The 17918-nt window shown below is 39.9% G+C and overlaps 1 protein-coding gene across 4 annotated transcripts in view; it reads left to right on the top strand.

Annotated features, from left to right (window-relative positions):
• myom1b (myomesin 1b) overlaps positions 1-17918 on the top strand; it is a 159676-nt gene that overhangs the window by 61961 nt on the left and 79797 nt on the right. For 2 of the 4 annotated variants that reach the window (XM_073043766.1, XM_073043777.1), the window contains exons 17-18: positions 15933-16129; positions 17029-17155. In XM_073043766.1, coding sequence (XP_072899867.1) covers positions 15933-16129; positions 17029-17155 — 324 coding nt within the window. Of the gene's footprint in view, positions 1-1398; positions 1828-15932; positions 16130-17028; positions 17156-17918 lie in introns of all 4 variants that reach the window. The other 2 variants (XM_073043756.1, XM_073043748.1) reach the window with 2 other exon arrangements.

Genomic DNA, 17918 nt, shown 5'->3' with positions numbered 1-17918 from the left:
TAAGACAGTGAAAATTACTCTGATTCTGGTTTCGAAGTAGATTGTGAAGTCAAGAGTACTTCTTATCATACCAGGAGGCAATTTAATATTCAGCAGCAGATAGAAGCTGTCCTTGAGCCTGGTGTTTGTGCTTTCAGGTTCCTGAATCTTCTGTCCAATGGGGGGGGGGGGGGGGGGTGGAGGGGGGATGGGGAGAGAATGCCTGGAGTGGGTTGTGTCTTTAATTATGTTGACTCCTTTAGCAAGGCAGTGAAAAGTGTAGAGAGGATCCATGAAGGGGAGACTGGTTTCCAAAATTGTGCTGAACTGCGTCCACAGTTTCTTGTGGTCACGGGCAGAGCAATTGCCAATCCAAGCCACGATGCATCTGGGGAGGATGCTTTCTACGGTGCATCAGTAAAAATAGTGAGGGCAATGGGGATGTGTCAAATTTTCTGATTCTTTAGCCTGCTGTGGAAGTAAAGGTTCTGGTGGGTCTTCTTGGCCATGATATTTACATGCTTGGACAATGACACTATCTCCTTCCTGTACTCCCAATCCTTGTTATTTGAGATACAACTAGCTATGGCGGTATCATTGCAAACTTGCAGATAGTGTTAGAGCACAATCTGGCCACTCAGTATTAAGTGTATAGTGAGTAGAGTAGGAGCCTGTGGGCATAGCCTTTTGGGGCACCAGTGTAGAGAATAATCATGCAGAGATGTTGCAGCCTATCCTATCTATCAGGAACAGATTTATTCCATGAACCTTCATTGATTTAATTTTTCTTTATTGAACAAATTACTGTGTTATAAGCATAAAAAGATTTGCTGATACTAGTTCATATTACTAAAGTGATTGTTGAAAGCTTTGAGGTATTGCTAAACAAATCAAATAAGATTATATTCTGCCCAATAGAAGTAAAGAGAAACCTTCAGAATCTGGAAATCTAAAACAAAACCAGAAAGACAAACAGAGTTAACATTTCAGATCCATTGAACAGAACTGTCAAAAAGTCTTGAGCCTGAAACTTTAATTCTGTTTCTCTTTACATAGATGTTGCCTGACCAGCTGATTGTTTTGTTTAATGTTCTGCCTAACACGTATCAATACAAAACAATTGCTTACTTAAAGTTTTATAGTTTGCTGCTTTCTTCATTTGATGTTGCATCTTCGAGGTCTGAGCTTTGAGCAATGCTGCTTTGTTTTCCTTCGTATTGTAGTAACAGCTGATGAGAATTTATTGCTCTGTATCTGGTTTATTGCCATGCTAAATGTTGAGTAAAACATATACTTGCATCTCATTCCTTGTTTTATGTTAACCATGTGTCTTCATTTCTTCATCCTTGAAAAAATGAAGTCTCTTGTTGAGCAGAGCTGTTCTTAGACTGCCTGATTAATTACTTTATTTAACTCTAGGAGGAGGAGTATCTCATGGTGTGTTTCCTGAACAAAGTGGTAACATTGATGGACTAACAGAAAGGCGTGCACGCTGGGATTGCAAGCATGAGGCATCTCAGTCCGCACGTCACACTTTACTAAGTTGTGATGCTGTGCTTAACAGACACCAGCTACCCACTGGCTATGATAATTTGCCATACACAGCACCAGATACTTCAAAGGAGGTAAATGCAAAGTGGACAAGCAAGCCTAATCACAGAAGCTCAAAGGTACAAGATATGCATAAGGAGGGTATAAAGGTACCAGACATACATGAAAAGGTTCCAAAGATACAAGATAAACATGGGAAGGGCCTAAAGGTAGAAGATATGCACAAGATTGGTTCTAACATACAAGCTGGAAGTGAGAAAGGCCCCAGAGTACAAGATGTGCACGTGGACAACCTAGGTGAGAAATCAGAAAGTAATATTCAAGTTAAACATACAAAGAAATGCAATCACATTCTGAGTGGAATTTACTCATGCCAAGCAAACATGACTGGAGTACTTAATCAGTTTCTAAGGAAATATAATGAATAACAACAAAAAACATATTTGTTATCTCTCATATCAGATGAAGTTTCTAAACAATGGGAGGCATGTACATTAAGCACAAGTCGGAAGTAGACTGGAAAGAGCCAAACTATGTTCTGCAAAATATGTTTGGTGGAGATGTTAAAAAGAGGAGGAAGTGGATTACTTTTGGGCTGTATTACAAGAATATGGATCCAGCAGAAGAAAGAATGAACCCAAATAATCTTGTGATACATAAGCAATAAGTTAATTTCAGTGCAATGGTGGGTTATGGGGAACCTTATAAAGATCTCATTATATTTAAGGAAATCAGACATTAAACTTGGCATTTAAAGATGAGGTTCTTACAATGAAGCTGAGAAATGGAAGACAATAAATCTTAGGGTGTTCGTTGCTATTTTGTGAGATTTTCATGAGATTAGATAGACCAATTTGACCAGAAATATGGCTGAATAGATTACCTTTCTCAAATTATGCTATTCATGACCTCTACTGTCCTCGCAGTGTGTATGTACAAAGCTGCATAGCAAAACACCTCAAAAAGCACCCAAAAGAGAAGCATGCTTCAGGATTTTTTAATGAGATCTTACTTTTGAAAAGATATTGTTCTTTCAGGGGAACATACAGAGAAGATGGAGATAGACATCTTTTTACAATGTGCTTCAAAATGGAAACCAAATTAACTGGCGCTGGAAAAATACAACAAACAGTTTGTATACAGGAAGTGATGTTAATATAAAACAAACTCCACACTAAGCGAACTGCACCTCTAGAGGTCAGAACACTTCCCACCTGGCATCCATAGGGTGTCAAACTTAGACTATTGAAACTGAAAGTCAAATGATCATTTCACTAAGCTTTCGACAAAAGAACGATAGTCTTGGAAATTAGTCCTGAAAACAGTCTTCAGCAGTTTTCCTGTTGAAAATACTGGCCTTGATGATGTTCCTGGTGGGGGATCAGCAAGAAATACTGGGCTATGAGGAGAGGGTGAACTGATGAGTTTAGAGCTCTCTTGTGGCATGATCAGCTAGGTTGAGCTCAGTAGGAACATAGTTCTGTTGGCTCATCTGGATTGATTGCCTGGTGTGTTGAATCTATTATGTACATAACCATAGAATCTCTTTTTGTTTCATTAAATATATAACTGAGCACAACCTTGCTGTCGGTAAAGAATTTGATATCATCTAGTTCTGTGTCCAACACTTTGGTTATCATCTCTGCCATCTCAGCTGCTAGAACCGTAACATCGAGTTCAAGCCTTGAAAAGTTGAGATCTGGTTTGGGAGTAAGCTTTACCTAGCCTAGGATGAAACTAACTTCACTGTGTCACATCAGGTATGCAACAGCAGCAATAGCATTAGCTCTTATATCACAGAAGAAGGAGACGTTGTTATTTTGAGCTGTAGATAGCAGAATTGTTATGTAGGTTCTCGGGATTTTCAAACCTTTAAGACCCTGCTGGCACTGTTTATGTTTCTGTTTCTCTTAGTGGGACATCCCATCCACAGGTGTCTGAGATCAACTTTCTGAACATGAAGTGTCCCTTGATACTGACTGAAGTAGCAAATCCAGGATAGTCAGATAGCATATTGGTAGTTGATAGCATGCCATGATGTGTAAAGATATCAGCAACCTATAAAGTAAGGCTGTCAGTAATGACGTCCTATCCAAGGCCCACACTGCATAGGAGGCAGGTCTTATCCAAGATCAAGATTCTGTAGACCTTTTGAAATGTTGCACGACCTCAACAATCTTACGCAGTCTGAAATTAGACCATTGCACCATGTTTTGAGCTGCTTCTTCTGCACTAGAAAATGATTTAAGACCATCAGTAACATACAAATGTCTCTCAATGTACCTTAATGCTTCAGCGCCGAATTCCTTCTCTCCCTCAAGGGCTCTCCTCTTAGACCATAAGGTATAGGAATAGAATTAGGCCATTTGGCTCATCAAGTCTGCTTTGCCATTTCATCATTGGCTGATCCTTTTTTACCCCTCCTCAGCCCCACTCCTTGGCCTTCTCCTCGTAACCTTTGATGCTGTGTCCAATCAAGAACCTATCAAACTCAACCTTTAATCCACCCAATGACCTGGCTTCCACAGCTGCTTGTGGTTAAAAAGTTTCACAAATTCACCACCCTCTGGCTAAAGAAATTTCTCTGCATCTCTGTTTTAAATGGACGTCCCTCCATCCTGAGGTTGTGACCTCTAGTCATAGACTCCCCCACCATGGGAAACACCCTTTCCACATCTAGGCCTTTCAACATTTGAAAGGTTTCAATGAGATCCCCCCCCCCCCCCCACATCCTTCAAAATTCCAGTGAGTTCAGACCCAGAGCTGTCAAATATTCCTCGTATGATAACCCTTTCATTCCCTGAATCATCCTTGTGACCCTCCTCTGGACCCTCTCCAATGCCAGTATGTCTTTTCTAAGATAAGGGGCCCAAAACTGTTCAAAATATTCAAGGTGAGACCTCAGCATGACATCCTTGCTCTTGTATTCTAGACCTCTTGAAACAAATGCTAGCATTGCATTTGCCTCCCTCATCACTGACTCTACCTGCAAGTTAACCTTCAGGGTGTTCTCCACAAGGACTCCCATATCCCTTTGCATCTCAGATTTTTGGATTTTCTCCCCATTTAGAAAATAGTCTTCACATTTATTTTTTCTACCAAAGTGCATGACCATGCATTTTCCAGCATTGTATTTCATTTGCCACTCTCTTGTCCGTTCTCCTAAAATGTCTTAAATTCTTCTTCAGCTTACCTGTTTCCTCAACACTACCTGCCCCTCCACCAATATTTATATCATCTGCAAACTTGGCAACAAAGCCATCTATTCCATCATCTAAATCATTGACATACAGCATAAAAAGATGCGGTCCCAACACCAGCCCCTGCGAAGCACCAATAGTCACTAGCAGCCAGTCAGAAAATGATCCTTTTATTCCCATTTGCTGCCTCCTACCAATCAGCGAATGCTCTAACTATGCCAGTGACTTTCCTGTGATACTATGGGCTGTTAACTTGGTAAGCAGCCTCATGTGTGGCACCTTGTCAAAGGCCTTCTGAAAGTCCAAATATACATCCACTGCATCCCCTTTATCTATCCTACTTGTAATCTCCTCAAAGAATTCTAACAGGTTTGTCAGGTAACATTTTCCCTTAAGGAAACCTTGCTGACTTTGTACTATATTGTCCTGTGTCACCGAGTACTCCATAACCTCATCCTTGGCAATTGATTTCAACATCTTCCCAACCACTGAGGTCAGGCTAACTGGTCTATAATTTCCTTTCTGCTGCCTTCCTCCTTTCTTAAAGAGTGGACTGACATTTGCAATTTTCTAGTCCTCTGGCATCATGCCGAAGTCCAATGATTTTTGAAAGATCATTATAAATGCCTCCACAAACTCTACTGCTACCTTTTTCAGAACCCTAGGGTGCAGTTCATCTGGTCCGGGTGACTTATGTACCCTTAGGTCTTTCAGCTCTTTGAGCATTTTTTCCCTTGTAATTGTAACTGCACTCACTTCTCTTCCTTCACACCCTTCAACATCTAGCACACTGCTAGTGTCTTCCACAGTGATTAGTGATGCAAAATACTAATTTAGTTCATCTGCCATCTCCTTGTCCCCTGCCTCATTTTCTAGCAGTCCTATAACCACTCTCATCTCTCTTTTAATTTTTAAATACTTGAAAAAGCTTTTACTATCCACTTTGATATAATTCACTAGCTTCCTTTCATATATTATCTTTTCCCTCCTATTGATTCTTTTAGTTGCTCTCTGTAGGTTTTTAAAAGCTTCCCAATCCTCTGTCTTGCCATTAATTTGTGTGTGGTTGTACACTCTCTCTCTTGCTGTTACATTAGCTTTGACTTCCCTTGTCAGCCACAGGTGTACTATTAAGGCCATGGATTGTTTTAGCTGGCTTGGGGCAGTTACAAAATAAATGAACTCTCATATGGTATTCCAGAATCTTGTTGTCGAATCGTGGTCATGAAACCACAAGAATCTGAGGTAGTTTTGATAATCCTCTCTCACTAGGAAGCTGTGGAACATTTTTCAATGTCTGCCATCGCTACAATGGACAGAGTTCAGAAGTAGATGGGGACCCCCTAGCAGGGTGTCATTGAGGTCCAGACCCCACAAGAGCACATTGTTCAGTAGAATGCCTTTGAAATGTGCACTTAAATCAAAGACAATTTGTTTGTGTGCATGTTGCTAGGGGTGGTAAACACCAAAATTGAGCAAATACCAGTTTTCTATGTCGGGATCAGGTGGAGGTGTTAACTCAGCATGATAATCACTAAAGGGTCTCTCCCTGAACTCTGCGTAATGATCTATCATTTCTGGTTTACTTCTCAATGAGCAGCTGAGGGACTGGCGTCAACTGAGGGCCTGCTTCCTGCTCTCTGTTATTTGGTAGGAGTTGTCATGGAGAACGGAATTGAAGGGGAGCTACCTAATTGTTTGACTCGACTTTGCTAAACTTTTTGTTCATGATTCAGAGAAAGACTTCATCTTTGATGGAAGGTACCAGCTTATAATCATCTTCTGAGTGACAGAAGACCAGTTTGTCTAAATCTGCTTGAGCACAGACAATTATGTCAGAGGACTGTTTCCTTACCTACATTCTTCTCTTTCATGTAGATTCTATTCTGACAGAGTCTGAAATGACTTGAACACCGGTTCTCCAGGACATTAGCCTGACATTGGTACGATGAGCACCTTTGAGGCAGACTTCACCCACTATGACCCAACCCAGGTCCAATCATTGGGGATAAGGTGCATCGTGCCAACTGTTATGTTGTTCAGGCTCCTTGTGTGCACAGACGGTGTTTTTGCCAAGCAACAGGAGAGTCACAACAGGAGAGCCAAGTGGGGGAATCTAGTCAGCTGTGGCCTTAAGATATGAGCAACTGCATTCAGCTTCAGGAGTTGGAATTTCATCCCTGTTTTTGAGAATATGGTCACACTCAAGGAGGGTTGGCAAGGGTAAGCACACCTTCCCTCCTATCGGATTCATGACAAATCCACTGGCTATTCTTCCGAAAACTTCTGATGTTCCAGAGCATTGTTTAGAGTGAATAGGGAAATCGAACTTTGAATACTGAGTGTGTCATGCTTTAGCCAATACTGTCTAAGTAAGCTGCCTCTTCATACACCTTTACCTCTGCTGAGGCAGTCTCAGCTTCTCAGTCTTCCTTGAGCTCACTTAATATAGTCTCTATACTTGCTTTCTCCATGTCTATGTGAGCTTTCTCCATTTGCATCTCAACTTGATGAGCTGCTCTCATGCTTGCCTCTTCAGCTCTGCCACGGGCTTGTGCTGTAGCTATGCTAATCACAGATTTATTCAAGCATCGTGACGACATGATCAATGTGCCACATTCAACCCTTACTTCCAGGTAACGGCCAATGACGTTGTTCAGGTTGGAAGCTGACATTGTTGTGTCTGGCATTCACACACATCTCCAGTCTGTGGATGATGCTTTGAAGTTGAGCTATCTTTTTACTCTGCTGCAGGAAATTATATTTAAAAAAAACAGTTGATATACAGGAAGTGATGGCGATAACTGCTGGTGAATCTCATGCATGATCCTTTCAGGCAATATATTCAGATCACTGCATAATTTTCTTTTCCCATCATCTTAAATCTCTCTCAGCAAGTTTTGGTTGAGGGAAATATGTTAGCTGAAGCCATCTCTCAGTTTTATACTTACTGCCTGTCATACCGCTGGCATTCGGGGCAGCAATGAAGGGCCTCCATCTCTGGTGGTGTTCAGGGATCCCTTCATCATGTCAGTAGCTTCCTCTCAGGTTTCGCTACTGTCAGTCCTACAAGTCCTGGGTGGAGACTCAGGAGTACTTTCATACTCAGATGTAGAAGGATTCTTCATTGCTGTTTCCAAAACAATTTTGTTTTACCAGTCAGGTTTGTAAGCCTTGGGGTGCCTCCCCAAACCTGGAGGAGCGGTGGACCACTCTTTGTCTGTCCTCTACCCTTTGACCTCTTTGGCATGGGAGACCCTACCAAGAACCAAAATATAAAGCCCTGAATCCAGCCAACAGAACTCTCCAGGTCTTTGAGGCATGCAAACGTCCAAACCATGACGAGGTTCTGGTCCTCTTGGAGGATTATTTCAATACTTCACCGCAAAGGCAGCACCACTGACATTATGGCTGCCATTCAGATCTGCACTGAGTGCCAGCATGGCAGATGTACCTACCAAGTACATTGCGTCTATCTTCACTGTGGAAGACACTAGCAGTGTGCCAGAGTGTCAGGGAGCAGGAGCGAGTGCCATTGCTATTACAAAGGAAAAATTGCCAGGCAAACTCGAAGGTCTTAAGGTGGAAAGTCACCTGCACCAGATGGACTACATCCCAGAGTCCTGAGAGTGGTTGATAAAGAGATAAGAAATGCATTCGTCATTATTTTTCAAGGATCACTTGAACCTGGCGAGGTCCAGGCGGACTGGAAGATTGCAAGTGTCACTCCATGCTTTAAGAAGGGATGAAGGCAAAAGAAAGGAAATTATGGGCTAGTTAGCCTAACATCAGTGGTTGGGAAAGTGTTGGGAGTCCGTGATTAAGAATGAGGTTTTGGCGTACTTGGATATTGATGATAAAATAGTCAAAGTCAGCATGGTTTCTATGAAGGGAAATCTGTCAAATCTGTTAGAGTTCTTCAAGAACCTTTCGAATGTTGAAAGACCTAAACAGAACAGATGTGGAAAGGATGTTTCCCATGTTGGGAGAGTCTAGGACAAAAGGGCACAGCTTCAGGATAGAGGGGCACCCTTTCAAAACAGAGATGTGGAGAAATTTCTTTAGCCATAGGGTGGTGAATTTGTTGCCACATGCAGCTGTGGAGGCCAGGTTGTTGGGTGTATTTAAGGCAGAGATTGATAGGTTTTTGATTATTATCAAGTTTGATTGGATAACCAAATGAACCAAGATGATATTTAAATTGTTGGTAATTACTAGTAGCTTCTAAAAAAAAAAAAAAAAATCTTCCAAATTTTCCCAAACAAGCTTATTAGCTTCTGCTTTAAAGTTTCCCATAGGATTCAGACCTTGAAATAAAAAGAATAAATATTAAAGGAAGTATGTAAATGTACAATTTAATATAATTATGAAGTACTATAATTGATATTTATAAAACAATGCATTCTTAATGTAAAGAATGTGAATAAACAGATGGACAAAATATATAATTCTTGCTAGTCAGTGTGAAGTATTAAAGCTGTAGAAAAAGTTGAGGAAGGACAATGTACCCTCTAGGAAAAAATAAGTAAGCTTTGATAGATTCTTTTTGACAAACTCGTTCATGCACAGAAATGTGAACAGGTTTCAACATTCAATAACAGTAAATTGAGGATTGTTATGGTTCAAGTTTTGGGGTACTTGGAGGCACATGGTAAAATAGGTCAAACTCAGCATGGTTTTGTTGAGGGAAAATCTTGCATGACAAGTCTATTGGAATTTTTTCAGGAAATAACAAACAGGATAGACAAAGGACAATCGATGGATGTTGTATACTGTACTTAAATTTTCAGAAGGCCTTTAACAAGCTGCACATCAGATTGCTTAGCACAACAACTGTCCATGATATTACAGGAAAGATACTGGCATAAATGGACAATTGGCTGATTGGCAGGAGGCAACAAGTGGGAATAAAGGGAGCCTTTTCTAATTGGCTACCATTGGCTAGTGTTGTTCCACAGGAGATAGTGTTGAGACTGCTTCTTTTTACATTATACGTCAATGATTTGAATAATGGAATTGGTGGCTTTGTGACCAAGTTTGCAGACAAAACAAAGATGGGTGGAGGGGCTGTTAGTGTATGGTCATGCACTTTGGTGGAAGAAATAAAGTGTAGACTATTTTCTAAATGGGGAGAAAATCCAAATATCAGTGCTGCAAATGGACTTGGGTATCCTCATGCGTAGATTTCCTAAAGGTTAATTTGCAGGTTGAGTCAGTGGTAAGGAAGGCAAATGCAATGTTAGTATTTATTTTGAGAGGACTAGAATAGAAAAGCAAGGATGTAATGAGGAGTGTTTGATGGCTTTGGGCCTATACTTGCTGGAATCTGGAAGAATGAAATGGTGGGGGGGGGGGGGTGGGGGGAAGGGTGATCCTACTGAAACCTATTGAATGTTGAAAAGGTAGATGGAGTGGATGTGGAGAGGATGTTTCCTATAGTGGGAGAGTTCAGGTCCAGAGGATACAAGCTCAGAACGGAGGGATATCCAGTTAGAGTGGAGTTGAGGAAGAATTTCTTTAGCCAGAAGGTGGTGAATCATTGCCAAAGGCAGCTGTGGAGGCCAGGTCTTTGGGTGTATTTAGGGTGAAGGCTGATAAATTCTTGATAAGTCATGTGAAAAGTTACGGAGTGAAAGGTTACAGGGAGAAGGCAGATGAATGCAGTCGAAAGGGAAATTGATCAGCCATGATCAAATGGTGGAGTAGACTCAATGGCATGATTGGTCTAATTCTGCTCCTATGTCTTACAATCTTATGGTCTAAATGAATATTTGCAACATTCTAATTTCTTGCCTGCTGTTCTTTCAAACTACTCACACTATTGCTAATAACTACACCATTTAGCCCAAAGTGCTCTTGGATTGCATTACTTCCTATTGATGGTTTCTCCAGTTTGTTCAGTTTTCTTTTATTTAGCAATACAGCACAGAGTAGGCCTTTCTGCCTCTTCAAGCCAAGCCATCCCAGCAACCCTGCCAAATCTGATTAACCCTAACCTAATAATGAGACAAATTATAATGACTGATTAATCTACCCAAGTCCAAGTTTAATTGTCATTCAACCATAAATGAATGCCCGTGAATACAGCCAAACAAAACAGCGTTACTCCAGGGCCCAGGTGCAAGACACATTACCAACAGTCTCACCCAGCACAAGGCACACATAGCACATATAAGGAAGCAGTAAAATACAGATTAAAAAAAATATAGCCCAAGTCTCTGAGTCCATGAATGTTGCAGTAGTTTGCAGCTGAACACAATACGCCTTGTTGTCTGTCAAGCGAACACTGAAGGGCAGCACCGATTCCAGCCTGCATGCCACACCATACTGCCTCCATCACAGCAGTGGAGTGCTTCGGGTCTGACATCTCTCTCCTGGGCAGTTGCAAATAGGCAACACTGTGGCTTGAGGCCTGGTTCTCTCTACGATCGAGGCCAGGCAACTCCTTCACCCCATGCCAATAAATCAGTGTATTGGACTTGCAGCATTCCACATTAGCAGGATGTTGCAGTCACAAGAAAAGTGACTAAGACGATCGCTTGCTGTTAGACTGTACACCTCCTTCGCGCACCCACTCCTCTGCCTCTCTGATGCAGGCAACAGCACAGTTTGCACCAAGTCCAACTCCTTCAGTTTCTCCACTAACGAGCAACTCACTGATGGGGTATACCTGCAGTACTTTAGGTTGATAATATCCAGCAGGGTCTTTTGATAGTAAAAAAATACATTTAAAAAAGACGATAACACCTTTGGTTGGCCCCATAGAAGATGGTACACAGAGTGTGCCTTCATCCTACTGGAAGTCCAGTAGGTCTAGACTGTGGGTGAAAACCGGAGCAGCTGGGGGAAACCCCTGCATTCCACAAGGAGGAAGTACAAACCCCTTAAAGAATGACATTGAAATTGAACTCAGAATTCCAGAATGCCCCAAGCTGTAATAGTGTCACGCTAATCACTATGCTACCATGGTGTTGTTCTAGTTGGAGAAGTGAGCAGATTTTGATTATGGAAGGGAATCCTAGAACCTGTGAGATTGCCATGGTATGTTTTAACAGTGCCAAACAAACTACAGTAGTTCAGCATCTCATTTTAGGCATAAATTCTAGTTTTGTTTCATAATCCTTTGATAATCTATATTTTCTGTTGCCATCCCTGTGGTTGCTCACTCACATTTGCCACAGTCCAGTAATATTTCAAACTCAACACTTTCATTATGTGTCCAAAACCAGACTGTCCCCAGCATGTCCTTGGGCTGTGCTGGCTGACGAGACAAACAATGAATTTCACTGTATGTTTCAACGTACCTGTGATGAATAAATGAACCAGAATCTGAAAATGCTCATTCTGTAACTTCCTCCAGCCCTGCAACTTCCCAAGAACTCTGTACTCCTCTAATGTTACCTCCTAGGTATGTGTGACATCTTTCACTCCAGCAATAATGGGATCAGTCCAAGCTCTGAAATTTCATCTCTCACCTTTCTGCTACTATTCCACTCATTCCTCTTTTTGAGATAATCTTAAAGCGCTCTCCTTCCGCCTATTCTTTTTGTCACTATTCTAATCATTGTGTTAGTGTCTAATTCTGTGAATTGCTTTTGAACGTTTTACTCTATTAAAGCCCTTATTATTATTAGTATTATTATTATAAAATCACATCACATTTTTAGTTAATTTGTTCAAGAATCCAGTGATAATTATCACATGGGGATTCAAGCGGAATGAAGATACTCACGAGGAAATCTGCAGATACTGGAAATTCAAGCACCACACACAAAATGCTGGTGGAACACAGCAGGCCAGGCAGCATCTATAGGGAGAAGCGCTGTCGACGTTTTGGGCCGAGACACTTTGTCAACCTTGACGAAGGTTTTCTTTTCCTTGTGTGAAACACTTTTGCCACTCATAAACACAAAATGAATGTTTGTCACTGTTGAATATTAACCCACTATCACCAGAGTGATGGGCTGGATAAATCATTGTCATTTTTTTTCAATACATATGCTTTTTTTGAAATTAAAGCATGTGCCTTTTTTCCTCTTTTTAAATCCTTTTGTATTACTATTTCATAAATTCTAAGTTAGGCTCTTAAACTCTGTAATTGTCTGGTAGAACTGAGAAACTGCATCTCAGAACTCTTCACACGGAGTTTCCTCATTCTCTGTGGAAAAATGTGTCAACCTATTCTGCTACTTCCTGGTCTCAGTTTTGAGCTACAGTACTCAACATATGAAGATCTGATTTATTATTAATTCTCAGATTAAATTAATTTACGCCTTCTTTTATAGAGTGTACAGAGCAATGATGTTAGACCCTCCAGAGCATCCATTAGCTAATAAAGCTCATTGTAATTTCTGGGTTCAGCTCCCAACAGAAGTATTTTCTTATAAAGCAATGACAGCAAGGGTGGTGGATAACATAAAGGAAGACATAAAACTAAAAGCTTAAGCATATAAAGTTGTGAAGTGGTACATAGGAAGATTGGGAAATATTTAAAAAGTCACAAAGAACCACGAAGCAAACAATAAAGAAAGAGAGGATAGACTATGAAAGTGAACCACCACAAAATATAAAACCAGATAGTACAATTTTCTATAATTATAGAAAGCAGAAGAGAGTGGCTTAAGTGTATGTAGGTCCCTCAGAAAACAAGAAGGGGTAACTAATATTAGTTAATACATAAATTGCCAAGGCTTTGAACAAGTACCATGTCTCAGTCTTTACGGTGGAGGACTCATTGAATATGCAGAGAAATGTTATGGATGTGATGGGAGGTGAAGCCCTCAATACATTTGCTGTCACTAACCAGGTAATGCTAAGCAATCTATTGAGCCTAAAGGTTGGCAAGATCCTTGGTCCTGATAGACTAATTCCCTGAGTACTGAAATAAATGGCAGAAGCACTTGTGATAACTTATCAGAATTCTCTGGACTCTGGACGGTCCTGGAGAATTGGAGCAAATGTTAGGCCAGGTGGTTTTACATTTTTTTGTTGGGAGAATACTTGAAGCAATGATTATTGAAGAAATGGTAAGATATTTGGATAGGATTTGTTCCATTGGTCAGAGGCAGCATGAATTGAAGAAGGGTACGTCCTGTCTGACAGACTTATGGGAGTTTTTTGATGATATAACAAGCACAGTGGATAGACGGAAACAATTGGATGTTGTATACTTGAATTTCCAGAAGGCATTCAATAAGTTGCTGCATAAAAGAGTTATTTATAACAGGGATGTATGGAGTTAGGGGTAACGTATTAGCATGGATAGAGGATTAGAAGCAAGATAGGATAAATGGGTGTTTTTCTGGAGGGCAATCAGTGGTGAGCAGAGTGTTGCAGAAGCTGGTGGGCTGGGCCAACAACTGTTCAAATATACATTGACGATTTGGAAGAGGGCACCAAGTGTAGCATAATTAACTTTACTGATGACACTAAATTGAATGGCAAAGCATGCTGTACAGAGGATGTGAGAGTCTGCAGAGAGATATAGATAGGGTAAGTGAGTGGGCAGAGGATGGCAGATGAGTAGAATGTTGGTAAATGTGAAGTCATCCACTTTGGAAGGAAAAATAGAAGATTAAATTATTATTTAAATAGTGAAAGGTTGCAGCATGGCAATGCTTGTGTGAATTGCAAAATGTTGGTTTGCAGGTGCAACCAAGTTGTCAAGAAGGCAAATGATATATTGGCCTTCACTTGGTTAGGAGGTTATACTACAACTATGCAGGATACTGGTGAGGTTGCACCTGGCGTACTGCATGGATTTCTAGTCTCTTTACTTGAAAAAAGTTGTACTGGATTTTGAGGTAGTGCAGAGGATATCCACCAGGTTAATTCTGGGGGATGGGAGGTATGAGGAAAAATTCTGTTGTCTGTGACTATACATGCTGGAATTTAAAGAATGAAAGGAAATCTTATAGAGACATAAAATTATGAAAGGGATAGGTAAGATAGTAGCAGGAAATTTTTTTCCACTGGTAGATGAGTATAGAATAGGGGATATAACCTCAAGATCTGGAGGAGTAGAGCAGGGATTTAGGAGGGGGATGAAGAGTAATTGCTTTTTTTTTCAGTTTTCTCAGAGAGTAAGGAACTTCAGGGTAGTAGAAAAGGTTATCTCAGAAATATATTTAAGACGCAGTTAGGTAGCTTTTTTTCTTCCCGGGGAAATTATGGTGAAAAGGCAGAAAAATGGAGCCAAATCAACAGACAGATCAGCCATGATCTTATTGAATAGTGGAGCAGGCTCAATGGACCAGGTGAACTACCTCTGGTCTTATTTCTTATGTTCTTCTGATACATTATCTCCTTCAAATTGAAGCAGAAAGTTAATTGAAATTTGATTCCCCATATGATCTAATAAAAATCTTCTAGGTACAATATGTAAGAGAAATACTACTAGTTGAGTGAAGATAACAAGTGAGATGAACTTGGTAAGTAAAAGACAATTACTTAAAATATAATTAAATATTTCCCCCTGTCAACTTAATAGTGCAACTGACCTCATTATAGATTGTCTACATCAGGAATATGGTGTCATGTGTGCAAACAATGTGACCTGCCCATTGGAGGACATTTACTGATTCTGCCAGTTGATTTGGAAGATTTTCAGGAAGTTGAATTGGTGCGATCTGTTCAGATTTTCTTTTCCACCATAAATTTAGCGTAGCCCATATTTTGGAAGTGTAAAAGAGGACAGGATCACAGATGCCTTGTAGACCATGAGATATGAGCCAGGTTTGAGGTCCAGTAATTGCAGAGAATATCTCGGGCATTTTCTTTCAGCCTTTACAACATGGCACTGGGAATATTTAATGAAATTTAACTAAATTTTATTAGTAATAGATCTGTTAATTAATTTGAACACTCTTAACAAAGGAGTAACATATCCAGGAACAACTATCTGTTGTTTCTTTCTCTATAATAAATGTATGAGGGTTGTTGTTGAATTTAAACTTCATTGGCACTTATTTTTGTGATTCCACTATAATATAAAGTTTAATGCCAGTTGCAGTTTTAAGTAATTTATATGAGAAGGCCATTATGCTGATCGGATCCAAGATCACTTGAGACATTACTTGTACAATATATAGAATGCTTTCTTTATTGTATTACACAAAAAAGATCTATACCGCTAGATTGTATTGAAAGAGTTGAACTGTCATGGAATCGGATGCTAATTTGATAAACTCTGCCTTCAACTAGCTGCTCCAGCTCCACCTTATGGAATAACAGTGCTTGAAAGTGTCCATGATTCAATGGTGCTCGGATGGAAGCAACCCAAATTCCATGGTGGTTCTGATGTCACCGGCTACTTTGTGGATTATCGCGAAATTATTAATGATATCCCTGGAAAATGGAAAGAAGCCCATATCAAAGCCATCAGCGATCGAGCATACAGGGTAGGTGAAACAGTGACTTACTTCCCAGACGTGTTTTTTAAGTAGTAAAAGAGAGCTCTTTTGAAATTGGCTCTCATATGTAAATCTGAAAATACCAAAGGAATTGACCTATGTATCACTGACATTAAAATAATTTCATCTTTAAAATCTAAGGACCCTCCAATTTGACCCTCCTTTCATCTTGCATCTTCTTCACTTTTGCAGACATGTAACCTTTGTCTCAGACTGGCATGTAAACATTTCATATGGTCCATATCAACAGGCCATGTGCATCTGCAAGGTCAAATGGAATAATGCTGCATATTGTTTGAAATGTGGTTTAATGGAATTGGATACATTTTAGTTTCACTTTAACAATGTGTAAATCATTGGATGATGCTGGAAATTCTCAGCACACCAGAGAGCATTTAAGGAAAGAGAAACAGGGTTAACACTTTACAGAAAATCAATATTAGAGCAGATTGCATAATAAACAGCCGCAGATGGCAAGAAAGGATCGTAAAATGATATAAAGTGGAAGACAATAATTAAAAGACCAATGGGATGACAGTACTAGCCATAATAAAGCAGTAATTACCAGCGTCAAATAAGATGAGTAACTCCTTACAGCAGAATAGCTCAGAGGTTGTGAGGGTTCACATGAGTGAGATGCTTATGGTAAGGAGAAGAAAATATAGGGGACATTGATGGAAGATCTGGAAAATATAGAATGGGTTATAGTTAACTGGGACTTGAAATTCTATCCCATTTCTCTCTCCATTGATGCACCCTGACATGCTGAGAATCCCAATATTCTTTACTTTAATTTCAATAACTGGTGTCAAATGCATTTATGTTAATTAGTGTACCTATTGTATCATTTTCCTCTAATTCTTGATTTTGTAACTTGCTTTCATTAGATCAATGACCTAAAGGAGAACATGACGTATCAATTTCAAGTTCGTGCGGGCAACGTGGCTGGAGTTGGTTTACCTTCTGAACCAAGTGACAAGTTTAAGTGTGAAGAATGGACCATTGCTGTTCCAGGTGCGTTTATCAATCTTCTGAAACAATATACTTAGAGTGTTGAGGCAGAATACTAAAGTGAGAATGAGAAATGCTGTTAATTAGGAATGGTGCTAGAAACTGAGGCATGAGAGCAAATTGTCAGTAGACGAGAAGATTTTTTTTGTAATTTCATGGAATTTACTCGCAGACAGTGGCTTCTTCTAACAAAAACAGACAAAACATACCTTTTTAGAGATGCTTCCAGTCAGGCCTCTCAAGGCATGCAGAAATTTATCTGTGTCATGCATGCTGTACCTATTTACAATATATTTACAGAGGGCAAACAAATTTCCTTAGGTGGATGATCTAGATTTGTAGAACTTAATTTTCTGCATATAAAAATTTCCTACAGAAAAACAAATATGTAGATACATGAGGCACCACCAAGTTTTCAAATTTTTGGAAATTTTTGGAGGAACTGCTAACTGTTGAATGCCTTTCCCTTGTTCTTCTAGATATTATGCATAAATTTTAAAAACTGTTGAGTATTTTCCTTATCAATTTTCAGCTTTGACATCGCCAGTACTTAGCAGGAAGCATTTGATGAACATATCATACTGTTAAAAATTTGATTCGTACACTGTGGTAGCAATGGAAAACAAAATATTGCTTTGCATTTCAACTGTGGCAAAATTTCCTCTGGTTACATTTTCTAGAAGAAGATGTTTACATCTACATTAGAAACATATAGCTGAATCCTGTAAGGATGTCCTGATATATAAGGATTTTCTATTCACATATA

This window comes from Hemitrygon akajei, chromosome 1 (genome assembly GCF_048418815.1).
Source record: "Hemitrygon akajei chromosome 1, sHemAka1.3, whole genome shotgun sequence".
In the NCBI taxonomy this organism is placed as follows: Eukaryota; Metazoa; Chordata; class Chondrichthyes; order Myliobatiformes; family Dasyatidae; genus Hemitrygon; species Hemitrygon akajei.
Note: the sequence above shows the minus strand (reverse complement) of the source record. Positions and strands in the feature narration are given on the sequence as shown.